The 26,500-nt window shown below is 41.9% G+C and overlaps 4 protein-coding genes across 10 annotated transcripts in view; 2 read left to right on the top strand and 2 right to left on the bottom strand.

The window, feature by feature from the left end:
* Positions 1-541: 541 nt before the first annotated feature.
* On the top strand, positions 542-6,096 carry LOC124399820 (E3 ubiquitin/ISG15 ligase TRIM25-like). Its single transcript, XM_046871045.1, has 6 exons — positions 542-1,244; positions 1,804-1,899; positions 3,587-3,820; positions 3,941-4,094; positions 4,181-4,231; positions 5,187-6,096. The coding sequence occupies exons 1-6, from the start codon at positions 666-668 to the stop codon at positions 5,723-5,725; spliced, it is 1,653 nt and encodes a 550-aa protein (XP_046727001.1). The 5' UTR covers positions 542-665; the 3' UTR covers positions 5,726-6,096.
* Positions 6,097-7,626: 1,530 nt separating this feature from the next.
* Positions 7,627-13,995, bottom strand: zgc:152830 (uncharacterized protein LOC767682 homolog). The gene is made up of 16 exons (XM_046871046.1): positions 13,877-13,995; positions 12,497-12,538; positions 11,869-11,959; positions 11,641-11,789; positions 11,341-11,449; positions 11,068-11,183; positions 10,839-10,938; positions 10,429-10,504; positions 10,216-10,301; positions 9,995-10,099; positions 9,277-9,352; positions 8,966-9,084; positions 8,732-8,815; positions 8,467-8,524; positions 8,204-8,385; positions 7,627-8,085 (listed from the first exon to the last, which is right to left on the bottom strand). Exons 1-16 carry the CDS (start codon positions 13,885-13,887, stop codon positions 7,960-7,962), a joined length of 1,530 nt encoding a protein of 509 aa, XP_046727002.1. The 5' UTR covers positions 13,888-13,995; the 3' UTR covers positions 7,627-7,959.
* Positions 13,996-14,309: 314 nt separating this feature from the next.
* fahd2a (fumarylacetoacetate hydrolase domain containing 2A) lies at positions 14,310-22,951 on the top strand. Of its 2 annotated transcripts, none has more exons than XM_046871048.1 (8): positions 14,310-14,501; positions 15,383-15,584; positions 16,389-16,605; positions 16,891-16,950; positions 17,602-17,764; positions 17,846-17,954; positions 18,060-18,147; positions 22,614-22,951. In XM_046871048.1, the coding sequence occupies exons 2-8, from the start codon at positions 15,421-15,423 to the stop codon at positions 22,674-22,676; spliced, it is 864 nt and encodes a 287-aa protein (XP_046727004.1). In that variant the 5' UTR covers positions 14,310-14,501; positions 15,383-15,420; the 3' UTR covers positions 22,677-22,951. The 2 variants fall into 2 exon arrangements, with proteins under 2 accessions (XP_046727004.1, XP_046727003.1); XM_046871047.1 differs by having other exon boundaries at positions 14,311-14,501; positions 15,334-15,584.
* A 581-nt stretch (positions 22,952-23,532) lies between these two features.
* The window catches only part of gpat2 (glycerol-3-phosphate acyltransferase 2, mitochondrial), a 130,296-nt gene continuing 127,328 nt past the window's right edge, over positions 23,533-26,500 (bottom strand). For all 6 annotated transcript variants that reach the window (XM_046871040.1, XM_046871044.1, XM_046871038.1 and 3 more), the window contains 4 exons: positions 26,108-26,228; positions 25,733-25,801; positions 25,015-25,070; positions 23,533-24,080 (listed from right to left, as the gene is read on the bottom strand). In XM_046871040.1, coding sequence (XP_046726996.1) covers positions 23,913-24,080; positions 25,015-25,070; positions 25,733-25,801; positions 26,108-26,228 — 414 coding nt within the window. In that variant the 3' untranslated portion in view covers positions 23,533-23,912. The remainder of the gene's footprint in view (positions 24,081-25,014; positions 25,071-25,732; positions 25,802-26,107; positions 26,229-26,500) is intronic.

Raw genomic sequence — 26,500 nt, 5'->3', positions numbered from 1 at the left:
ATAAATTTACTATACAATATATTACTTACACAATGTCATATAACTCCATTTATCCATCCAGGGCAAAGTGGAAGCTCAGTGGTAAAGGTTCTGCGTTACTGTTGGGAAGGTTGAGGATTCAATCCCCAGTATTGCCAAGCTGGCTCTTGGGCCCCTGAGCAAGGCCCTTAACCCTCTGTGTTGTAGAGGGCGCTGCATCATGACTCCAGCTTCCTAACATCGCTAGGATATGTAAAGAAAGAATTCGACTGTGCTGCAAAGTACATGTGACAAGTAAAAAAAAAAGCACCTTTCAGGTTTGATCATTCTGAAATTCAGTTTCAGTGACGTAATCTCCTGTGGAAGACGTCTGACCTCGTGTAAAAAGTGTGTGATTGGAGGAAAAGAATCTGTATTATTACAATTATAATCAGTTTCGCTACAAATCTTACACATTTTATTGATCAAATAGTAAAAATGTGTTTTAATGACACTGTACACCTTCCACAAGCATGACATTCTAGATCCAGGTAGATTCCTGTGTGTGTGACTCATCGTGTTGTGAGTCCTCCCACTGTCACAATTGTGTAACACGACACACTTACAGGTTGACATTCCAAGTATAAGGAAACAAAAGTCGAAGGAGCTCGCTTTTCTGTGCACGCTTGTTCTTCGAGTTCGGCGAAATGGCAGAAGCCGTTTTAACAGCGCAGGGTTCGTTCTGCTGTCCGGTCTGCCTGGACCTCCTAATGGACCCAGTGACGATTCCATGTGGACACAGTTTCTGTCTGAGCTGTATTAATAGCTGCTGGGATAAAAGAGCACATTGCACTTGTCCCCAGTGCAGAGAGACGTTCGTTCCGAGGCCTGTGCTTAAGAAGAACACCATGCTAGCTGAACTGGTTGAGGCACTGAGGAAGACGAGACTTCCAGCTGATCAAGTTGCCGTCTCTTACGCTGGACCCGGAGAGGTCGAGTGTGACATTTGTTCTGGGAAAAAGCAGAAAGCTGTCAAGTCATGTATGGTTTGCCTGGCCTCGTATTGTGAAGCTCACATTCAGACCCACTACGATTGTCCGGCGTTAAAGAAACACGAACTGGTCGAGGCCTCTGTGAATCTTCAGCAGAAGATCTGCTCGCAGCACGGAAAGATCCTGGAGATTTTCTGCCGTGCCGATCAGAAGTTTATTTGTTGCTTGTGTGTGATCGATGATCACAGTGGCCATGAGACGGTCTTACCTAAAGCAGAAAGAGCTGAGAGACAGGTAAAAAAAAAATATCTCATGTTTCACTGTTACATAGTATTGCAAATTTACACATGTCAATCATGTGGCAGCAGTGCAACACATCAAATCAAACAGATATCATGTGAACCATCAGAACCAATCATCAGAATGGTAATAATTGACCTCAGTGTGACTGTATCTCTGTGACTGAGGTTTTTTTTTTAGTATATAAATTCTGATCTCCTGTGAGTTTTAGTCTCTAGTGTCAGGATTATGCAAAAGAGACACAGGACTTCACATCCCATTAGCCACTGCACCTCACTGAAGCACATCATATGATCGGTTTGGCACTTGTTCTGGTTTTGAGGACATGTGCTATATATAGGTCTCACCTTACACCACATATCACTGTCTCATGTTTGGTAATGAGAAAGTTAATAAACAAAGAGTTGGCAGACTGGTTCAAGGTGACAGAAAAGCTTCAGCATCTTATATAACTAGTAAAACATCTCAGTGCATAGCATGTCAGACCATATATATATATATATATAGCTGCAAATGAATACTGTATTATGACTTTCCTGTATATTGTTTACAGGAACAGTTCTTAGAGACCCTGAGAAAATCCCAGCTGAGAATCCAACAAAAAGAGAAGAACATCCAGGAGCTGAAACAGGATATGGAGTCTCTCAGGGTTAGTATTGTTGGAAAAGAAGAAAACGGGAATGGATTCGGTGCTGGATTACAGTCTAGCATGTTTGGTCTAGGGTTACCCGGATTAATCCACCTCTTAATACCACCACGTCGCAATTATAGAAACCATCAGTACTATATAAAAACGTATTATAACAACGCGTGGCATTACAGAGAGGAATTTCACATATGGAGGGTGAAAACCATTTTACTAAATCAAGAAACCCAGTTAAGACTCCAAACCTCTACACTACAACCGCAACTGTGTACCTACATCATCTGGAGCAGTTCAGAATCAATATTTGTCTCGTAACATGGCAAAAACATTAACATATTAATAAAATACAAACTACTCACCAGAGATGCAGAGTCATAATGTGCACCGCTCCTCAGAGGCTGTAATCCTGTGGTACCGCTGGTATTCACTCGTCTGGAAGTGGTGAACAAACCCTTTCCCGCTAGCCGACCTCCTCACGATGTCTAGCTTTTATTAAAAATGTATTTTAAAGTATGTCCGAGACATAAAAAAGTCTAACTTAGATGTGTTCATGTGTGCAAAGCGCTACAGATGGGTTTTACCAGTCAAACTTGGCTGTAACAATTTCCCTCTGACCAACCAATCAGAGAACGGAAAAATACTGACTATTCTGGGCCTGCTAGCTCCCCTGTGAGGCGAATGTGAAATCAGAGATATTTATTAAGGAGACGATGGTAAAAAGGCCAGCAGTACAGATTGTGAAGGTCCTGGGCAGATAAGCAGTGCAGATAAGAGAAACGCTACCAAATGAGCGAAGAGAATAAACTGTTGAATTAATAAAATTTAATGGAACAAATATTAGAATTTAGGTTGTAAATGTAGGTCAGTGCTTCTGATAGTGTTTAGGGCAGCAGAGAAGACTTTGCTGGCCCTGACTGCCCGCCACTGCTAGCTGTAGATACAGCCCTGTATATATGGACCTCATACCCTATTTATCTACTGTTATTTATTGAAAATGGGCCCCTTAGTCATTTCTGGTTAGATGCTAACTGCATTTCATTGGCTCTGTACATGTACCTTGCACAATGACAATAAAGTTGAATCTAATCTAATCTAATCTAATCTAATAAAGCCCTTACTGAAGATAAACTAAAAAAACTAAAACAAATAATTCTAGATTATAATATATCCTGGTCTGGTACTATGGTCTATGAAATGAATTGAGGGATCAGCCTGACCAAGAAATCCTTCTCTTCTAAGGTTATAAGCTCAGAAATGGATGCAACACTGGACACCAGATTTAGATTTCAGGCTGTGTGGTGCATTCTCAACTTAGAAAGACAAAACTTGAAGAATTACCTCTTACAGCATCCATTTGAAGAGTTGTAGGGGCCTCGAAGTGTCCATCAAGAGCGATGGGTTAAAAGCTTTGCTCAAGGGAACAGCAATGGCAGCTTGATGGTGGTGATATTTGAACTCAATTTTCTGATCAGAAGTTTAACATCTTACTCTGAATCTTACACTGTCCCAGAAAATATGGTTGTAGCATTGCTATACACTTTACAAGAAACAGTTACTGTAAACACTACCTTGCTCATGTCCTTTAGAGGTTTAATTCTACAGAGCTGGAGGTGGCCTCAAAATATCTATACGTGTATCTATATGTGTCTAAAATTTTAAGATTTAATGTAAGAAGTTTTCTCTTTCCCAGCTCTCTGCATTGGCAGCTGTTAAAGAAAGCGAGACACTCTTCACCAATCTGATTCAGTCCATTGAAAAAAGTCGCTCGGAGGTCAAGGAACTGATCGACGTTCAAGAGAAAGCTGCACTGAGTCTGGCTGAGGAGCTTATAAAGAACCTGGAGCAAGAGCTTGCTGATCTCAAGACGAGAGATGGTGAGCTGGAAAAGCTTTCCCAAACACATGACCACATCCATTTCCTGCAGGTAAAATTATACTCTTCCTGATCATCTGACTGAGATGATATGATAATGGTATCTCTATTAGGGTATCTGTGCTTGGGCAGTAAAAATCATTGACCAATCCATGTCTGTTTGTTTCTACAGAGTTTACAGTCTTACAGTGTCTCAATTGCACATGCAGAACTTCCCAAACAAATTATCATACCTACATTTTCAATTGAAGAACTGAGGAATGCTGTATCTGGGGTGAAAGAACAAGTGGAAAAGTTCTATAAACTGCATTTGGTCAAATTTGAAGGTAGAATGAATTATGTGAAAGAAAAGACTGTACAAGACTGTATGTTGCAGAAGTGGAATTTAATGTTTTGTCTTGTTTTTGAATAGACCACAATTCCTTGTTGCCTGAACCAAAGACCAGAGAAGACTTTATGAAGTGTAAGTATCACATGCACTGTATGTGTGTGGGCTCTAGCACGTCTCTGACAAGGACCCATAGCCACTCCTCCTCACTTTAACCCTCTCAGTCTGATAATGTTAAAGAGTTAAAATGAGTGTTCGGAAAAAGTCCAGTCCACCATAAAAGTTATGTTTTCAGAATTCTTGCAGGTCACAGGAACTAGAGGATGCAATACTCAGGGATAGACAGACACACAATGAAGGTGGATATATGAAATGTTGGTTAGGCATCGGTTTTACTAAATAACTGGCACTGAATGAAAAAATCCATACCAATAGTTTTTCCGGTTCGCTGCCATTATAAGAGCGGCCTCTAGAGGCGAATCACTGAAGTCACGTACTGTTCGTTTTTAAACATGGGACTGTGCACTGCACGAACAGCGCTAGATTATATGATTTATTATGTATTAAATATGCAATTATGTTTATTAATTGATATATTCAGATTTATTACATTTAGCACATTTTAATGATTCAGTACTTTTTTATTTTTGCAATAAAGTTCAGTAGTATTTTACATGGAATGTTTGTATCCATTTGAAAAACTATGGGTACAATCCAACCTAGTTATCGTTTCGGTTATATCCACTATCGGTTGACATCTAATGTGTCTGTATTCAGGTGCCTTCCAGGACAACTTGTCCCTACTAGTTAGCATGTTGAGTGGGGAGACCTGTAAATGGTATAAATTAAAAGTGTTAATGGTGATTTAATTCTGAAAGATCTGGAAGAAAAGTCCATCAAAATCTGACCCATGATATTGGAAGTATAAAAAGTTGGACACCATTTATATGAGGTAAATAATAATAGTTGAAGGTTCTGTTGGGGAATCTCTCAAGCATAGTGTGAACCCCTTCCCCTTTGCGCCCCCCAGAGTACCCATTCACTTTATTAAGCATCTGATTCTTAAACGTAGTCTTTGTGTCCAACACAGATTTCCGACCGCTGACTCTGAATCCGAACACAGCACACCGTCGGCTCTGTCTTTCCGAGGAGGGCAGAAAAGTGACGGTGACTCGTCAGGCTCAAAACCCTCCTGATCATCCCGAGAGATTTGACTTGATACAGCAGGTTCTGTGTAAAGAGACTTTGGTGGGCCGTTGTTACTGGGAGGTCGAGCAGGTTAGCAAGCACAATTCTTCAATTGCGGTCACCTACAAAAGCATCAGCAGGAAAGGCGAAAGCAACGAGTCTAGCTTCGAGCAAAACGACAAGTCCTGGAGTTTCACTTGCTTTAAGTCGAAATACATCTTCCGGCACAATAACAAGGACGTCGAGGTCCCTGTGGACAAAAGCTCCTCTAGAATAGGAGTTTATCTGGATCACTGGGCGGGAATTCTGTCATTCTACAGCATCTCTGACACCATGACTCTCCTCCACAGAGTCCACACTATATTCACTCAGCCCCTGTATGCTGGCTTTCAGATTTTTGGGTATGATAACTATTTCAGAATCTGTGGTCCTGAGATATAAGAACACGGTTTACATTTCCGCATGTTATTGTAATTAAGTAGTTTGTGTACTTCTACTTTTTAAAGTAGTTTTTAAAATCTGTAATTTTACTTCAGTATGTTGTGTTAAGGCTACATTTTAAATCATATCAGTTACTGAGTAAAATAAATTAATAATTTTAAGTAGAAAAAAAAATCTAACTTGTAAACGTAATTGTTGTGTTTCATTGCATCACCGCGTGACTTTGCTTATGTTGTTTAGCACCTGGGTTGGAAATGAACGGGGGACAGGACGGGACGGGACGGGGACTGTCAGTGCACAATAAAGCTAGCACGTTTAGCAGTGTCTCAATTTATGTTTTATGAAATAAATAAAAAATATGTTATACACTGCATCTGGAAAGTTTTCACAGCGCTTCACCTTTTCCACATTTTCGCTTAAAATTTATATTTTATCGCAACGGTGCAGAGCCATTTTCAGATCTCTCCAGAGATGTTTAATCGGGTTCAAGTCTGGGCTCTGGCTGGGCCACTCAAGGACATTCACAGAGTTGTTCTGTAGCCACTCATCTTGGCTTAGGGTCATTGTCTTTTTGGAAAATGATCCATCGGCCCAGTCTGAGGTCCAGAGCGCTCTGGAGCAGATTTATAAAGGATGAAAGGTACATTGCTACATTCATCTTTCCCTTGATCCTGACTAGTCTCCCAGGTCCTGCCACCGAAAAACATCCTCAAAGCAGGATGCTGCCACCACCATGCTTCTCTGTAGGGATTGTTTGGGCAGTTGATGAGCAGTGCCTGGTTTCCTCCAGACATGACGCTTGGCATTCAGGCCAAAGAGTTTAGTCTTTGTTTCTCTTGGTCTAAGAGTTCTTCAGCTGCCTTTTGGCAAACTCTAGGTGGGCTGCCATGTGCCTTTTACTCAGGAGAGGCTTCCGTCTGGCCACTCTACTATACAGGCCTGATTGGTTGAGTGCTGCAGAGATGGTTGTTCTTTTGGAAGGTTCTTCATTCTCTACAGAGAAACACTGGAGCTCTTTAATAGTGACCATCGGGTTCTTGGTACTTTGGCCAGATGGCCGGCTTTAGTAATTCATTTTGAAACATTTGAGCATCACGGCCACACACTTGAACAGTCAGCGTTCTGATTCATCACTCCAGAAAACGCAGGAGTTGTTCGCCACAAGCGCTCATTGAATTCTGAATCTACGATTTCTCATTATAAATAACACCTTTTTTTTTTTTTGGCTGAAAAAGTGAATAACTAAATTGAATTCCTTCAATTGAAAAGCAACTAGTTTGAGATTTCGATTTCCTTGTGCTTTTTGAACTACACTCGAATCCTCCACTCCACCCCCTGCTGGTGAAAACAGTAACTAAGTTTTTATCTGAATAAATTAGCTACTTTTTTCTTTTAACCGAGTAGATTTATAAAACAGTAACTTCACTTGTACTCAAGTAAAATTTCATTTAAGTAGCAGCACTTTCACATGAGTGGAATATTTTATTACTCTTTCCGCTTGCAATTTCCTCATGGCATGTCTGCCTCTGAAAGACATTCCACCTCTGCAAATGATCCAAAATGCAGCTGCTTAATTTGCTTCCATCCGTACATCTCCCACATCACCCCTTTGGTTTAATCCCTCAGCTGGCTTTCTGTGTGCTCGTTTACAAAGTTGAAAACATACCAGTTTCTCTCACCGATCCTCAAACACTGCTCCTACAATCTCTCAAAGGACAAGGAAGACCTACTGCAGATGTTTTGTCACTGTTCTGTCACCAAGATGGTGGAATAATTTTTCATTCAATGTCCGAACAGCTGAGTCACTAGCAGTCGTCAAATGCTTGAATATTTCTAATGGAAATACTGGAGTGAGGATGAATAAAAAGTGATAGCATTGAAATAAAAAGGACAAAACCATGGACAAGGACATTGATTTATTACACGTGAATCATCTGACGCTTTTCCACTAACAAGCTGCAGGAACTGGACTTGTTCCACATGTTTCCTTTTTTTTTTTTTTTTTTTTAAATGTTGCTGCGTGTTTAAAATAAAACAATTCTGGTCTTGAGGGAGTAAAAATGTGGGTCAGTTCTCATGGTTCCAGTTTCAGCATCGTGTTGATGGAAAAGAGAGTCATAAAAAAAAAAAAATCAATGTTGCACAGGATACATGGTGATTGTGTAAAACTCGACGTGGATTAAATGGACACGGATGTTTGAAGGTAAAGCGATGGACAGGAGGCGACGTCTGTTCTAGATAATGTATTTGGTTGCCATGGCGAGAAGAGGAGCTCCAGTGGGGACTCCTGGGAAAGGACCGCTGGAACCAGCGATGTCGAGATGAGAGTAGGGGATAGGGTGGTCCGAGTCCAATCCATGCTGCGAGACGGAGGGAAATATGGTCGTGATTATCACCATGTGATCATCAGAAGACCATTTGAGTGTGTGTGTGTGTGTGTGTGTGTGTGTGTGTGTGAGGGTGCATGTTTGTGTGTACCTGGTCCAGACCGGAGGTCATGATGAGGAAGGCAGCAGGAGCCTGGTGTCCACGTGGTGTAGCAGTGGAGGGCAGATTGTTAGCCTGCAGGATGTCCTCATACTCGGACTTTCCTTTGTGGAACTCATAATCCTCCCTGCGGATCCTGGACACTTCGAACAGGTCTCCCAGGACCTCACCCGCTAACACACACACACACGCACTATAAGTACAAACAGCATAAATAAAGTTCAGGTACACAACGCAACTCCTTTTGTACACACCTTCCTGCCACTTTGAGGCGTTCTTCTCACGATGTGCAGCTCCGTTATCCATAATGATCTGCGCACACACACACACAATAATCACCAAATCAACTCATTTAGATATGCTTGATTTTCACCCAGTTCTTCCACGTTTTGTTGTGCGTGTGCACGTTTGTGTGCACCAAGTAAAAAACCAGGCTTAAACGCTAAAAACATTACAACACACACAGGTAGCGGAAATGAAGTGAGCTAAGCGATTGTGTGTGTGTGTGTGTGAGATTACAGAGTAATTGGGCCCCATGGCTCTGATGGCATGACCAGTCAGTGTGGCGATGGTAAACAGGTGCGGAGAGACTTCCTTCACCGCCTGAGGAGAAAAAATTAAAAATTAAAACACACACACACACACACACACACACACACACACACACACAGGGCTTAGATTTTTATTTGGGCTTTGACATTTTTGTTGAGGAACAAATTAAAATATTTTTTCTGTGTGTGCACGTGTGTGTACCTTCTCTTTCATCTCGCAGAGCAAGTCCACCATGACCATGCGTCCTTCAGCATCGGTGTTTCCAACACGAACTCTGCGCCCAGCTCGAGATACGATCAGCTCATCAGACACATAGCAGTCTGGAAAACACACACACACACACACACACACACACACACGGCTCTAAATAACGTTCATGATGTCAATTTAATCACTTCAGCAAAAAGAAAAGAAAAAGGAACAGGAATCTGGATCGTTAAAGGATCAGCGTCAGATCCAATAAAGGAATAAAGCATGTGGATGTGTGTAATAAAATATTAAATGCTCCTCACCTGAGCCCACGCTGTTGCGCACCATCGCCATGGAGCCTACAACCTTTAGATTTTTAGGCTTCAGCTTGGCCAGTATCTGGGACAGAAAAAATACAAAATAAATAAAGAATTATTATTTCATTCGTCATAACTGACATGATTACTATATTACAGTAATAGAGTTGTAATTAACATGAGGCCTTTAAATAATTACATATTTTATATATACACACACACACATTATATAAATATTTATTTACAATTAATAAATATAATATAGTGCTCCCCGTGCAGCCTCGCATGAGAGAAAAGCACATGGCGTCGAGGATTCGCCTCTAGAGGTCGGTCTCTTAACGATAGCGGAACTTTTTAGATGCTTGAACAAACGACGCAACCCGGAAAAACTAGCGGTGTGGTTTTTTGCCAGGGCAGTGAAAGCAGGCATGCAGCACCCTCTGCTGGTGTGTCCTTCACACAGCGCGTATGAGCAGAACCATCACTGCCGATTTATCAGCAAAACAGAGATGTCTAATGAGAAGTAAAAGTCAAACTTCTTAATTAAGCAGTAAAATACCTGAGAGTGTGCAGTTACAGGAAATAATTGGGACTGTGGTGTGACCAGACAGGAAGTGTTACTCAAATCAAACTCACATTTCCTGAACAAAATGCGAGTGATGCAAGAACAGCATACCACCCCAAACACCCTCCATACCCCTGCCCCAAACACACACACACACACCTGGAAGAATCCAGCTACAGCAGCAGCTCCACATTTATCTCTGTGCATGCCAGCCATGAATCCTCCAGCCTTGATGTCAGCGCCACCAGTGTCATAGGTAATGCCCTGCAGCACAATACAACACTTAACATGACTGGTTTACTTATGAATGCCTCACCCTCACACAATCACACACACTCATACACCACCCCCTCACACTCACATACACACATACACCTCACCTTGCCCACCAGCATAAGGGTTTGCTGAATGGGACCTTCTCCAAGATACTCAAGGTGAATCACCCGGGCCTGATGACGTGGCACATCTGCATAGTGTACACACACACACACACACACACACACACACACACACACACACACACACACACACAGTTTGTTAGTAATAAGCACAATTTCATACAGTACTGAAGCATTATGATGAAGCTAACTTACTGTTAGCACAGCGATTAACTGCAGCCAAACACGGATACTCCTTCTTCAAAATCTCCAAATCACTCACCACCTCCACCTGAGAGAAAAACAAAGAATAATGTGAGCGTGACTGAGAGAAGAGAAAAGGGAAATGGGGCAAAATGGAATGTAACAAGAAGGGAGAGAGAGAGAGAGAGAGAGAGAGAGAGAGAGAGAGAGAGAGAGAGAGAGAGAGAAAGAGGGGGGGGGGGGGACACAAAGATCTAAAATAAATAGAATGTAACAGAAGGAGGAGTGAGGGTGAATAATGTTTACAGATTGAAAATCCAGATGAGAACAGTGACCAGGGGATGGAAAGACAGATGAAGAAAGTGAGGAGGAGGAAGTGTGATTCTGATGGTGATGTGTGGAGCACTTGAGAGTAATTTAACCTGTACACTGGTGTCCTTAAACACTTTCTGCACATATTCTGCTACACGTGGTGCAGCCATGCGCTCTGGATCAGAACCACCGATGTCCCGATACACTACCCTACACACACAAAAATACTTAAGGCTTGTTTGTGGTTCCATGCACACACACACACACACACACACACACACACACACACACACACACACACACACTGCAAATAGACGTCTCTCATCAACCAACACTGACCTTCCGCTCTCCAGAGCCACAGCGAGCTCGGTGATGTGTTCACCCTTGTCCTTCACCCACACCCCCAATACAGATACTTTATAAGGAGAAGGTTTCACCTCACGCAGCTCCAGGGGCTTCAACATACACACACACACACACACACACACACACACACACACACACACACACACACACACACACAAACAAAATACAGGACCATGTTTAACAAAGCAGTGTTTAAAAAAAAAAAAAATTCAGATCTCTTAAGATCATCTCCTAAACACCTCTTACCATGTACAGAGCCTGTAACGCTCCCAGGACCGCCGCTAGGGTGTTCTGCTTATATGCGCTGTGTGGAGGACACACCAGCAGAGGGCGCTGCATGCCCGCTTTCATTGCCCTGTTACAGAGACACGTCACACTTTACCTCCAACACTGGAGACTTATTCAAAACAAACAAAACTAAACAAAAAAGACCCGAGACCAATCAGACTCAAGAAGACCAGTCCTGTGTAATACATTGAGTTGATCATGAGACCATATTGGCTCACGCAGCTCTTCTCCAGGGTTTTATAGCATTAAAGAACGAACCTCTTGATGCCACTCTCGGCGGCATCGCTGAAGCGCCTGACGTCATCGTAGTCTCGGTTGAGCGGCCCGGTAGGAGCGAACACCAGCCTCTCTCCTGGTAAATCCTCAACCTTAAGGATGACCACGTTTTCGGTCAGAGAGCTGTCCACCTGAGCGAGACAGGAACAGAGGTCAACAGGTCAGGTCAATGCTTCTTCAGCTCCATTTCAATTTTATGTGTGAACTCACAGCACTATAAGCCTGCAGAGGAGCCTTCAGTCCATCCAGCTCACTGGGGAGGTCTACGAAGTTCTGCGCTACCAAAAGGACTCCATCGTAGCTGCGAACGACAGATGCAGGTCAGGAATGAGCATTTACAACTTGAGAACCACACACCTGATTTTTTCAGCCATGTGAGGTTCTTCCACAAACTGTTCCCACAAGGTTAGAGGCACATGATTGTATAGGACGTCTTTGGACTGTTCCAGCTCCATGAGGTTGGAGTGGAAGATCTTGAGTGGTCTGCTCTAGAGATCTTGAACACTTTTGGGATGAAATGTGAACACGCTGAGTGTTGCCTGGGGGCCTCCACACCTCACCTACATCAATACCTGACTTTATTAACCTACTGAATCTCCACAAACACACTCCAAAATCTAGTGGAACATCTTCTCAGAAGACTGAAGTTTATTATAGCAGTGAACGTGGACATTTAAAAAAAAAAAAGCACATGGCTCTAGTAGATGATGAAGGATTCTTGGGAAGATGTGGCAGAGGTCAAGAATTGAGTGTTTTGTCAGAGATCTGATAAATCGAGTGTAAAGTCTAACGATAATGAAGCAGTCAGTGAGAGACCTCTGTCCCGTATTTTACTTACTTTATATCCTTGTAGTCTGCAGTCCACTGAACAGGCTGCACACTGGGGAGATAAAACAATAAACAGTAATAATGAAAAGGTTGATATGAGTGATAAGTAGTAATGCGCTGTATAACGTTACACAGGCGGAGTGAAAAGTGAGATCTTAAGCATTAAATATCAGAAAGAGCTGAGATCAGGATTCACATGACTGACAGGAAGCGAAAGCAGTGCAAAATAGAGAAATTGAGAGTGGTTGTTTTTTTTTTTTACAATCGAAACAAACCTTTTGGCAGCTTCTCCATGCCCAACCCCACTCAAATCCTGATTCTCTTTTAAACCTTATGGAATCATCCATGACAGGCTTTAAACACCTAACTGTGTTCACCACTTGCTCCAGGTTGTAAAGGTATGGGCCAGAAAGATCTTCATTCAGCTTGCACAATTCTTAAATGCCATAATCTTGAAACCTCCACTTCTGCACATTTCCTCTTCAATGTCAAAGCTTTAGAACATCTACCTGTACTTCTTAATGATGCCCACACGTCTCTGCACTGCTAGAGCCTTCATATTTATTTACTGTAAACATGCTTACATATACACACACACACACACACACACACACACATCACATGCTGTGAATATGCCACATATTTATCTGCACTATTGCTACTTTTTGCCCTTCTGGTAGATGCCAAACTGCATTTCGTTGCTGTGTATCTGTACAATGACAATGAAGATCCATCCATCTAGCCATCTATCTATCCATCTATCTATCCATCCATCTATCCATCTATCCGTCACAACAGCTTCTCCACTTCTTCCAGAGTCTGGCACCTTTGCTTAGGTCACACACTTCACACCTTTAGGGACACTTGCTGCTTTGGTCGCCTCTTTATTTCACACCATTGTCGAGATCGTCGTTCTCAGTATTTGGGACAAGGAAGTGATTTGAGTCGCGTTCACACCGCCCTCATACATCACTATGATCTCTCTTTTTTTGTTACTTCCATCGTGGCTCTCCTTAATCACCTTTAACCTTTTTCTTGACATCTTCTCCAGGCTTCTTGGTGGCATTTTTCTAACCATCTCAGGAGCCGTGATTTAAAGCGCAGTAATGCTTCGGGACTCGACTCATGTTCGGAATTTGACTCTCGCAATAAAACTCGTGCGCACTTCAGTCTCGCGGTAAAGCAGACGCATGGAGCTGCTTCATGTTGGATAACAGAGTCATAGAGTTCTCTATTTATGCATTTCTTTTTTTTATTATTATTATTTCTTATATAGTACAATAATGCATTAAAAACATACTAGTTCCGAACGATTAACCGACGAGTACCGCGGTATCACTTATATATATATATGATCCTCTTAAATGATGTCAATTTATTTGATTGTTACCTAAAAGCCATGCCGCTGATCTTCTCTCCACTCCAACACCAAAAGAAGGACTCGATCCCAAACCCAGTCCTCCTTCTTATATAAGGGCGCTGGAAGCAACACAACTCACTGTAAATATCAAGTGCACTAGATTTCCAACGAGCCTCTGTTTGACATCAAACCGATAAATAAACACGTGACACAAACTGTGTCGCCTGACCGACAAGTCACATGACCTGCGTCGCTTTTAGGAGTAGTAGGGATTTGTAGTTTGTTAAATAAAATTGCCCTTGCTTTTCATCTAAAATAATATCGGATTTATCTGAATGATCTCGTTATGTTTGTAAGGATTGTCGATATATTTATCACCCAGGATTTGATTCGATTGTGTCGATTTTATTCCGCCTTATAACGCGTTCATGTGATCCGCACGGACTACACGGAAGTGAACCCGGAAGTCGAGCTGAGGCAGGTTTATCGGGTTTTCCAGCAGTGGACAAAAAAAAAAAAGGTGAGCGGTTTGATTTGTGCACTTTTACCCCTATGCACAAGTCCGTGGATCTGGAGTCACGTGAGCACAGGAGGTCGTGAATCATCCTGGGATTCTCAATTCCTTGATGAAACCCACTGTCCTGCTCTGAATCAGGTAGGAGCTTTTATATGCACGGAATAACATGCAGCCAAACACATTCACCTTCCGGGTTTTTAATTCCTAAAGGTAGAAAACCAAAAACAAAAAGTTGTAGAAACAGAAACAGTTGGCAAGAAACAGTTGTCAAGAGAAAATAGTCATCATTAATCTTAATCTCAAATCATCAAACATGCCCTCTTGAAGACCGTCTCAGGAAAGGAGGAACAAGAGCTACCTCTGCTGCAGAGGAAAGTTTTTAGAATGGCCAGCTTGAGAATTTACATTAAGTGCATTATAATTGTCACATGTACGTTCGCATATCCCAGCGATCTTAGGAAGCTGGGGTCAGAGCACAGGATCAGCCATCATACAGCATCCCATTAAGCACTGAGTGTTGAGGGCCTTGCTCAAGGGCCCATGTGTGGCAGCTTGGCAATACCAGTGCTTAAATCCCCAGTCTCCCGATCAGTAAACCAGGATCTTAACCACTGCAGTCAAAACTTGCAGTCACAATCATAGACTGGGATTAGAAGAGCGCATGATTACAATCAATTCCACCGATCGTGATGAATATGCAAATTAAAACTGCAGGTGATTTGCATCCTGCACCATGATTGGCTCTTAAAGCAATAGTTTATGATGCAATACCACCTGCGTCTTGCATCTTTAATATGTAAGCAAATTTCCAAATATTCTTAGTCCCTATTCTGAAATGGACAGACTTTCTTTCTGTGCAACCCTTTCTCCCTTTTTATTTCCTGACCCTGATGTCCTGTCATTTCTCTGTTTCTTTACCTCTTTGCGTGTGTGTGTGTGTGTGTGTGTGTGTGTGTGTGTGTGTGAGTAGATGAGAGTGGTGTTGGGTTTGAGAAGACTCAAGCTTGTGTTTTCCATAGGCTCAGGCACACGTACACATTCCCTCACAGCAGCCAGCATGCGTTTGGTCCAGTTCTGCCCACGGGGCTCGGAGGGAAGCATGAGGGTGGGTGTGGAGAGAGAGAACGGCGTTGTTGACCTCAAGGCGTTCGATCGGTCCATGCCGTCCACCATGAGAGAGTTTTTGGAGCTGGGAGAGAAGGGCATGGAGTGCGCTCAGAGGTGGGACAGATTTAATGTGTAGTCTTTTGCTTGATAATTTTTAAACTTCAAGGCCATCAGGATTGGTTTATCGTAAATGTTTACATTTTTTAATACCCAACACCAAATAAATGGAAATCATTAAAATGTTTTTTGTCCTTCTGTCTAAAGATCAGTTCTCTGTTAAATGTTTACCCCTAGTAATCAATATCAGTTGGCTAACCGAGTGGCGTCTTGCTTTCAAGACGCTGATAATGAACACGCTGATCCACCAGGGGGAGGTGTCGAGTCGCTCACAGAAATTGTACATTTGGCTGTAAAAAGCAAATGTCTGCTAATCTCCACTCCATTTTCCTAAAAAGAAGTTCCACTAGATTTTAAATTGTGCTTGTGGAGAGATTTGTGCTCATTCAGCAGTCAGGTAGTGATGTAGGTGATGTGAGGAAGTTTTAGAGCTCTTTCACTCCAGTCCATGTAGAGCATATCTTGATGGAGCTGGTGCATCCAAAGATTTATACGATTGTGTTCCTCAGAATTTGCGGCAGCAGTTTGAGGAACAACACCTGGCTGGAAAAGTCAGGTGTCCCAATACTTTTGTCCTTATAGTGTAAATTGATGATTCGACATTGGACAAGCAACAAAGTCCTGATTAAATAAACCTGTAACAAGAAATGCATCTGATTTTTTATTCCATATAAACTTTTAGCTATATTAATTAAATAAGTCCAGATTCGGATAATTTTTCTCTTGTAGGACCACGAATGTTTCTGCTAACGTGATACAAATAAAAAATTTCCAAACAGCTCGATCCTAACTGCGTTTCAGAGCTATATCGAGTGCCGAGCGTGTCCTCCCTCTGTCCCAAATCCAGCTCTTGTCTCCGGTCACCGGTCCGGACAAGGTGGTGTGTGTGGGTATGAACTACAGAGACCACTGCCTGGAGCAGAACGCCCCTATCCCCACCGAGCCCATCATCTTCAGCAAGTTCCCCTCGTCCATCACAGGGCCCTACGACGACATCCACCTGCCAGATGAGAGCCAGGTCACCTCATTTACAGCCAGCTTCAGTTTGGAAACATAATAATCGATAAATCAGACAATAATTCAGCATGTAAAATGTTTGTCTGGGTGACAAAACTCTAGAAAAAGTTGATCCAAAAGTGGTTAATCTTTAATGCGATCAGTCAAAGAAGACGTGACTCATCTCCGACTTCATTTCCTTTAGTTTTGCACCCGAGTGCTGATGTAGATTATTAATAGTAATGCAAGTTTTTAGTGTAACACACAACTTACTCACTATGCTTTCTTTTCTTTTTCTCTTTTTCAGGAAGTGGACTGGGAAGTAGAGCTTGCCTTTGTGATCGGGAAAAAAGGGAAGCACATAAAGGCGAGTCAAAGCTCATCATGTCAGACGTATTAGATAAAAGAGACTGATTATACTAAATACTAATACCAAAAAATATGATGCTACTGGATTGTAGCTTCATTGTTCCATCATTTCATTTACACACACACACACACACACACACACACACACACACGTCACATGTATATTACAACACAATGAAATCCTTCGCATTTCCCGGCTCGTTATGAAAACAGTGGTCGGAGCGCATTAACAGCTATTATGCGACATTCCTGGAGCAGGGAGGGTTAAGGGCCTCCCTCTGGGGCCCAACATTAACAGCTTGCAACCTTTACAGGAACCTTGAGCCCTAAAAACCATTAAGCCACTATGATCTTTACAGGTAGTCCATGAGTTACGAAGGTTCGACTACGATATCAATACGGATTTTTTATTTTTTTTTTTAACAAATATATTCTTTTTTTTTTGTACGGAAATGTCATTTTTGTGATTACCCCATACCCCATACTGATCACCGTTCTTTAAGATTCCTGGGTATTCAGGGCCGTGTCTCGATGTACTGTATTTTCAGGCTACAGTGGGGTCATCAGAACTCATCTCCATCGTAAATCTGGGGGCGACCTGTGTATATAAATACTATAACAAATAAATCTCTCGGTTGTTTGTCCTCAGGAGCAGGACGCTTTCGCTCACATCGCCGGCTTCACCGTAGCCAACGACGTCAGCGCTCGTGACTGGCAGTTGAAGAAAAACGGCAAGCAGTGGCTTCTGGGGAAAACGTTTGACACGTTCTGTCCACTAGGGCCTGCGCTTGTTACTACGGACGCGCTGAAGGGTAGGCGTGGTTTCCCACCGTAGTGTAAACATGAAAGCTGCGAGTCATATGATCTGCTGTAACGTGCTGTTTTTAAATCAGACGTCCACAATCTGGGGGTCCGTTGCCTGGTTAACGGTGATGTGGTTCAGGACAGCAACACCAATCAGCTGATCTTTAAGACGGAGAAGCTGGTGGCCTGGGTCTCGCAGTAAGTATCCGGCGGGCTGTGATGCTTTTCGCCGACCTGATTTTACAGCACCGGTCTGAGAAACTCATCCTTGGTGTTCTCTCTTTACCTCTGTTTCGATTGTAGGTTCATGACTCTGTACCCAGGAGACGTATTTCTGACAGGTACGCCCCCAGGAGTGGGCGTGTTCCGAAAGCCACCTGTCTATCTGAAGGTAAGTTTGTGTTTTTTCAGCTTGTCTTCCATTTTCGACAAAAAAATAAATCTGAATGAGACTATTGAGTTTCACGGAGATGAAGAGAAACATAAAAAAGACGCAGTGTACGTGATGTGGAATCCTCCAGAAGGTTGCCCTCGGTGATGACCGGTTTAGTAAATCGTTTATCCCGACTGACGTTTGATGGCGTTCCAAAACGTGCAGAACAAATCGATTGCAGATCTTCGACGCCGAACAGCTCCGGCGTTCTCTCCGGCAGAGGCGGGAACATCTGTACTGATGCAGCAGAGCAGCCTGAAGGGAAAACCGCAGCTCCTGCTCCATCCCTCCACTGTGATTAAACTTAAACCTTCATCACGCTACTAATTTCCCTCAATTAGATGCTGTTAACGTTGGCCGTCGCTCTGCACATCTGAGACTTGGCAGGCTCACACCACGGAACACACCACTCGAGTGGCAGGCAGCCACAGCATGGCAGGTTTCATTTGCGACGGATACGTTCTTGTCGCGAAACGAATTGGACATCAATTGCGAGTCATTAGGAGTGTCATTTACACAACGTCAAAGCGCAAGTGATTACACGGGGAGGCCCCGAGAGTTTTGTTCTGTTCTGAGCACGTGTACCAAAGAATGCGTTTAATTAGCATATTTTATTTCCACTCCTCCACAATGCTGTGTGTGTGTGTGTGTGTGTGTGTGTGTGTGTTTGTGGGGACATAAAAAACAGAAGTGTCGTCATGAGACGTACCTGGGGTATGCCAGCATTGGTGTTTTAACTGATATCTTTATAATGAAGACTGGTAGAAGGTAATAGTTTTTTTTGTCCTAATAGTGCTAATTTTTCCAACCAAAAATATTGCTTTGATCCCAGGATAAAGTCTGTAGTCTCTGATCGCTTGAAATTTTTTATTTTGATCCTCTGATAAAATTCTGGCAGTGTCGGAACAGACTCTTGCTTGTATCGTGGAGTCTTCTACGACGACAGTCAAAACCAAGAACCAATAGGTAGCGCTGAACCTGATGATGCAACCACCTGAGGTGGTATGAAGAAACTTGCTCCACACACGTCATCTTCGTTTTTTTTTCTGTTTATATTAAGGAATGAACATCATGAACAAAATTAACGTCTGTCTGTTTTTTTGTTTGCTGCTAGCTACCGTTAGCGAGAGAACGCAGGTCTGAACGTGTCATGGATTGATGACGTCTTTTTCAGTTATTGACTGTTGTGCATTATAAAAACTGAGATCCTACAGTGTGACATGGGGACCGCGTTTGTACCGTCTGACCAGCCGCAATAGCAAAAAAAATAAAAACGGCACAGTGTGCACCCAGGGTTAATATCGGTAACAAAAAATGTCCATGATGTCCATGTCCACAATCGGCTTGTCATTAGCGTATTTTGGGTTTGTTCAGTAACAGAAACATTCTTTACACAGAGGATAAAATAATGCAGCATTTGTTCCGATTTGTACCATTTTATGCTTCACATCCGGATTTTTGCGTCATTTAATTTCTTCTATTTGTAGCTGCACTATAAAGAGAAAAGTTTGTGGACACACGAGCAGAAGATTTGTATGTGCTTTTAGTCCCTATTTGCTGTTATAAGAACCTCCACTCTTCTGCATATGCTTTCTGATTTTCTTCCGTCACTTTAAACATCGTCTGTCAAAAGGCCTATGTGGAGATGTAGATTCATCCTGTTTTGGGTAATATTCATCTACTTCGAGTGCTGGCTCTGAGCAAAAACTGAAGTTTGTTGTGGCATGCCTCAGGGATCAATCCTGTTCTCCACTGATTTTAACCAACACATTAATAAACAGAGTATTCCACGCTTGAAGGCACAGCCCAGTTATCTGCTTTTACACACATTTTAGTTACAATTGTCACTTTACTGCTACTGGTGTTCCGATGTGTTTTGAATTCCCTCCTATTTTAGTGTAAATATTTAATATATATTCAAATTGATCCATCCCATAATTAAACCCAAAGCTCTTTACTGTTATAAATATTCTCTGCTTTCTTTTAGGAAAGGCTTTCCATGAGGTTTTAGGGCATGGCTGTGTGAGCACTCGAGTTCTTCCACTACAACCTTCACTCTAATCTCACCTGCACACACACCATATCTTCATGGAGTTTAATTTGTTCATAGGGGCCTTGTCATGCTGGAACAGGTTTGGATATTATTTGTTCTAGTGAAGGTAATTGGAAATAGGAGGGAGGTGGTCCACTGGAGGTAAAGGCATCAGACTTTGGATCCAAGGATTGTGAGTTCGAGTCCCGGCCTTACCAGGCGCCACTCTTTGGGCCCTTGTGCAAGGCCCTTAATTCCCGATTGGTGCTCAGTTGTGAGAATAGGCAGAAAGAACTCCACCATGGATGCAACCTGAAACTGTAACAAAACTGCTACTGAAACCCACTATGCCTCATTGCATGGGAGGACAAAATGATAATTTTCTCGACCCATTGTGTGCTTTCAGCTTTGTAAAAACAGTTTGGAAGAAAAAAAAAAACGTGTATGGGTGTGATGGTCGGGTGTCTAAATACTTTTGACCATATAGGTTATGTTACTATTTTAATACTTGGTTCATTTGGCAGATATGGTTTCCCCTTTCAAAATTTTTTCTAGAAAGAAACGAAATGTTTAGAGACTTTATAAAGCTTGAAATGAAGAAAAGCCTTGGAAAAATAAATAAATAAAAGGATATTTGGTACTCTTAAAGGTAGGACGGAGCGATAAGGCAATGCCCCCTTAAATTTTGACCAGCAAAAAACGCTGAGGGTTCAAGACGTTGGGGACGTACTGTACGTAGCCTGTGCGTTAGCGTCGTGATAAAGCCGCGGATAATAAAAGGACAGCTAAAGATAAAACGGACTCCGCGACCAGCCAAAACGATACGCAAACAACGAGCACACGTACGCCGATGACTCACGGCTCTGCCCACACACACATACACACACACAGTGCCTAAACAAACGGTTTGTCCAATTTCGCTCCTCTCAAATCCACTGTGAAGCCTACAGAGAGCTGCTCGAAGAGGAAACGCCCACGGCAGCTGTTTTTGTACGCGTTCAAAACATGAAGTGATTAAAAAAAAAACAAAAATCGGTTTTAAACTTTCTGAAAGTGGAAACGCAAGTGGCGGGTTTATATATAAATAAATCCAAAATCCAAGTGGGAAACTAAGTTTGTGTGTATGTGACGTGGTGCATTATATAGTCATATAAAGGACTGTAATATACGTTGTGTTTGTAGATTAAATGTCTGATAGCCGCATGAGGAGTTTTTCAGGATGTACGATCCCAGGGTTGGGCAAAGACGCATCATAATGTATTTTAATATAAAATACCAAATACATTAACTCTAAGTGTATAAAAATAAACTACAAAAACAGCAGCCACACAATATATTAAAATAAACTACTGTATTTTTGTATTTAAAAAATACTACACAAATCTTTTCCAAGGGAGCATGACATTTTTTTCACAAAACTTCTACCGATTGTTCTGTTTGATCTGTTACTTCACCATTGCACACTGACTGATTAAGTGAACGATGTTTGATCGCAAGCGGAGTCACGCAATAAATCTGACGCATGCAACCGGTTAACAGATGAAGATTAGTTTTAAAGTAACCCACAGTTTAATGTGGAACAGTTTGTGAATGAATCATAATTGTATCCTAATTTAGTTACATGGTGTTTGGTAACGAAGGGCGACTTCGCATCAGCAACACCACAAGACTCGATGACAAACAAGATGACTGATGGCACCTGTGTTCATAGCAACTCGTTTCTAACTAATCATTTAATTGTTAATCATAAATATAATAAAATATTATGTATCAGGCAGTTTTTCATGCAAAGGGATGCAAAATCATCATCCTACTAAACAGCTGCTTCAATATCAACATGTCTGGGTGAACTACTGAATATGCACCAATCAGAGGCCGCGTTTTTATGATGTCATCACGTGACTTTTTAGTTTCGAAGTATTTTGATACAAAAAATAAAGCCATTTTCATCAACCCGATCAAATACAAATGACAAAATCCCATTTTATATTTGAAACACACACATTATAAATACAGCCTCGTTGCTGTACAATATAATGGCAAAAGTTTGTGGACACCTGAGCAATAGATTGGTATGTGCTCTCTAAATTTAGTCCCTGTTCGCTCTTATTATAACCTCCAGTCTACTGCGAAGATGTTCCACTAGATATTGTGATGATTTGTGCTCATTCAGAGACAAGCGTATAGTAAAGTCAGGTACTGATGTAGGTGAGGTGAGGAGCCAGATATAGCTGGAAATCATAGTCAGGTGTCCCAATACTTTTGTCCATGTTGTAAAGAAGGTACAATGGGAAAAGTGTTATTGATTTTTCTGTTGTTGTTAATTAGAATCGTGTCACCGGGTTTTTAATTTTATTTCCCCGTTTTGTTTGTGTGTGTATGTGTGTTACAGAAAGGAGACGTGGTGGAGTGTCAGATCGAGGAGATCGGGTCCATCCGAAACACGGTTGTCTGAGCTCCACGGATTGACAAGAAATACACATGTTCAGTGTCCAGACGTTTCTAAAATCCTTGTGCACACGCTGTGGGGTTCCAGGAGATGGCGTTCTGCTGGGAGACTTTACTGTATCAGTGATTGTATTTTTAATCCATTTGAAATTTTCCTACTGATTCACTCCCTTCCAGTGTCTGTACCCAATGCAACACGAGAACGCATTTATATCCGAGAAACTTATATTGAGTATATCAAGTATATATTATATACTCATGTAAATAAAACCTGAGCGCTGACCAGTTTCCTGTATTTCATTTAAAACTCGGGGGAAAAAGGGCAGGAAGACCTTTATCTGTGTCTAGACAGAGAAAAAAAAAAAAACGTGCTGAGTGGGTGATCTGATCGGATGCGAAGCTGTGCTGATGTTCGTGTTTAAAGCTGCATTTGGTGTCTCACCTCTCCGTCCTGCTTTAGTATTCACCTCATCTCTTCTCTTCCTCAGTTCATCTGCAAATCTCTCTCATGGTTATTGATTGCCCTCTTTGTGAGTGTACAGAAGGACCATGTGCACTTCAGCCGTGTGTGTGTGTGTGTCTCAGGAAATCTTACTCAGCACTGGGTACTCTACAGCAATCAGCCCTGTCCTTCAGCACCTCTCTCGGTATGTCAGGTCGAAAAAGATCCTGCTTATGGACAGTGAAAGAGGGGTGGAGTTTATGGGATTAACCCCACAGTGTATCCATTAAAGGGATGGAGGGGGAGGGGTGTGGGTATTGCTAGCCGCTAATCAGGAGCTGATTGAAGGGTCAGCAGGTTCATGGTCTGCCTCTCGTCGTTAACGGTGCCGTGTGTGAGAACCTGAACAAAAACGATCCGGTTGCAGAACAAAAACCTGTATTTGTTACGAATAAACAACTTTCAAAACAAGAAACAATCAAACATCAAAACAATACAATGACCGATTTCCTGCTTTTCCATTGGTTAATAGCTCTAATCAACTCAAAATCCTAACAAATGTACCTAAAAATTGTACAATTTCTCATAAAAAAAATCTTGTTTTGCAGTAGAGCTATTAAAACTGGTGAAAACTGAAAGAATCAAATTTTAAAAAGCACGTTTTAGTTTTTAAACAAAAAGATATGTTTTTCTAGGTAGCTGGATCAGTCACATATCGACGCAGAACAAGAAAAGAAAAAAAAAACAACAGTCTCTGGTCCGAGTCATCGTCTTGCTCCATGCAGATTACCTGAAACGCTGCTATTTTGTAACTAAACCTAAAGCGGTGCAGAGGCGTGCGTTCTCTCTTTGTCCGCTGTTGAGGAACTGCGAGACGAACTGGAAGACTTTGTGTTTGTTCTCGGCCTGGAGGAAAAGAGGACTGATCTCTAGATACACTGCCTCGCTCTGCCGGTCCGCCGTCAGCACCTGGTACAAGAGAAACACAATGTTACCGTGCTGCCTTGTGTACGTTCGGCTAAGTTTTGACCGAGAAGAAGTTTTGGAGATCCACAACATTGATTTGAAGATGCTGTTTACATCCTGTGTGAAGTTTGATCAGACAGAGAAAAGTTCTCTGGTGGTTTTCTGGTCTGATGAGTTTGAAAGTACATTTTCTAGACTTGATTTGAAGTTTGGCAGAAAACTAACACCCTAAGAACACTATCTTAGGAGTGAAGCATGGTGGTGGTAGCACTATGAAATGGATCGTGGGGAATGGGGGTTCATACACATGCAAGGCACTGGATGCCAAACGACAAAGATTAAAGGACACACCAAGAATATAGTGTAGGAACAGTGGAATCGAGCAGACTCGAATTTGGTTCTTCCCCTAATTGTTACCAAAAAATTGTATAGGACGTCTGTACATGTGATTTCACAAACTAGGAGACCCAAAAACCCGTTCCAGTGTGGCAATGCTCATGTGCACAAAGGCAGCTCTATGAAGATATGAATAAATGTGAACGCTGACTGCACCCCAGGCCTCCTTACCTTTATCAGTACTTGACTTAACAAAGACCCTTGTAGCTGAAACAGCATAAATCTCCACAAGTGCACACTACGTTCTAGTGGAACATCATCTCAGAAAACTGGAGGTTATTTTAACAGGAAATAAGGACTAAATATGGAATGAGATGTAAAAAAAAAAAAAAACACGCTGATCTTATTAAGGAAGACAAATTCAGAGGGGGTAGTTTTGGATTTTGTTTTCTCTCAATTATAAAAACCTTCATTTAAAAACTGCATGTTTTGTTCACTTGTTAAATTAGTTTGATGATCCGAAACATTAAAGGCCAACACTTTTTCACACCACTGTGTGTGTGTGTGTGTATATATATATATATAAAAATGAATAACTCACTCCAAAATCAGTCAGGGTTCGCAGAGACGTTCTCACCAGCTTCATCGAGGAGCTCTCTATGAGAAACACACACACACACACACACACACACACACACACACACACACAGTTCAGCTCTCACTATTAACAAAGACAAGTCCATGTGAATTTTTATTCAGTGATGATCATAAGTATTTCCTGTAGCTGTGTTTTCCATTCGTGCTGTTCAGTCCCTATGTGTGTGTGTGACTTTTGCAATATGACTGAAAAGACCAGTGAGAAGTTTTCTGTAGCATCTGCCAACGTGAGGCTGGTCTCCGAGCGGAATCCGCTGCTCTGAGACAATTTTTAGCGAGAGCTCTCAAGCGAGGGATAAGAAGACAAGTTTACCTCAGCTTACACTCATACACTAAATAAATCAATACTACACTATATACACTATATGCACAAAAGTATCCACTCGGTAAAATGTGACTCCAGTAAAAGAAAGTGTCCCTTTAAACTTCACTTGAGTAAAAGTACAAATGTTTTTGCCTTCAAATGTACTTAAGTATCCAAAGTACTATGATTCATTATAACTATAAGGTTCCTGTTATCATTTTTGTCACAAAACTCTTTAATTAATCACCTCTGTTTACTAAAAAACTAGGAAGGAACCACATATGGCTGGAAAAGACAAGTGTCCCAATACTTTAGTCCACATTGTGTGTGTGTGTGTGTGTGTGTGTGTCTGTCTGACCGTAGTGCACTTTGTCCAGCTGAGCTTTGTTTCTCAGGTGAGTGTGGAGTTGAGTCACACACGCTGCTTCTGTACAACAAACACAAAGGCGTTTAGTCAATCAGTGTTTTTTTTCCCCTACGCCCTCTCCTACCTCCACTTGTAATTACAAAGGTGCAGTGAAGTGGTTTAGAGGCAGGAGAGCACAAAGCAACTTATTTTTCTCCGATGATCCCATAAGAGTTATGATTTACCTCATCTATGCAAATTAATTATAGATTTTCTGCACAATGAGCCGCTCCGGGGATTTACGCACATCCAAATAAATTGGGTCTGCTTCAGAAGCTCCAGCTACAGAATCCCCTAGATACTGTGTGTGTGTGTGTGTTTAGTAACCTGTGAGAGGAAAAGGCAGAAGGTCCAGGCTTTCTATAGCCCAGCACAGCGCCCTCAGCTGTGCACTCAGCAAACTACAGAGAAAGAAGAGCAGCTCGGGACACTCAGACGGCTGACTCAACTAGACACACACACACACACACACACACACACACACACACACACACACACACACACACACACAGACAAAAAAGGACATGTTTATTGACAAACATGATCACCAGCTGTAAAGTTTTAAACCCTACAACAACCCTACTTTCAATATACAAAAGTATTGAGACGCCTGACTTTTCCAGCCATATGCGGCTCTTCCACAAACTGTTCCCTCAATTATTGTAGCATGAACTTTTTTCTTCACTTGAACTAGGAGACCTGTTCAATCATGACACAAAG

Source organism: Silurus meridionalis, chromosome 17 (genome assembly GCF_014805685.1).
Source record: "Silurus meridionalis isolate SWU-2019-XX chromosome 17, ASM1480568v1, whole genome shotgun sequence".
Taxonomy (NCBI): Eukaryota; Metazoa; Chordata; class Actinopteri; order Siluriformes; family Siluridae; genus Silurus; species Silurus meridionalis.
Note: the sequence above shows the minus strand (reverse complement) of the source record. Positions and strands in the feature narration are given on the sequence as shown.

Bases quoted from the DNA above. Each gene is read 5' to 3' on its own strand.
- LOC124399820 (XM_046871045.1), top strand. From the start codon at position 666: ATGGCAGAAGCCGTTTTAACAGCGCAGGGTTCGTTCTGCTGTCCGGTC. The intron at 3,821-3,940 runs GTAAAATTATAC...TTGTTTCTACAG, and splicing joins ACCACATCCATTTCCTGCAG to AGTTTACAGTCTTACAGTGT. The intron at 4,232-5,186 runs GTAAGTATCACA...TGTCCAACACAG, and splicing joins CAGAGAAGACTTTATGAAGT to ATTTCCGACCGCTGACTCTG.
- zgc:152830 (XM_046871046.1), bottom strand. The intron at 10,100-10,215 runs GTGAGGTGTATG...ATTGTGCTGCAG, and splicing joins CCCTTATGCTGGTGGGCAAG to GGCATTACCTATGACACTGG. The intron at 9,353-9,994 runs GTGTGTGTGTGT...TTTCTGTCCCAG, and splicing joins CTGTAGCTGGATTCTTCCAG to ATACTGGCCAAGCTGAAGCC.
- fahd2a (XM_046871047.1), top strand. From the start codon at position 15,334: ATGAGAGTGGTGTTGGGTTTGAGAAGACTCAAGCTTGTGTTTTCCATA. The intron at 16,606-16,890 runs GTCACCTCATTT...TCTCTTTTTCAG, and splicing joins ACCTGCCAGATGAGAGCCAG to GAAGTGGACTGGGAAGTAGA. The intron at 17,765-17,845 runs GTAGGCGTGGTT...TTTTTAAATCAG, and splicing joins TACTACGGACGCGCTGAAGG to ACGTCCACAATCTGGGGGTC.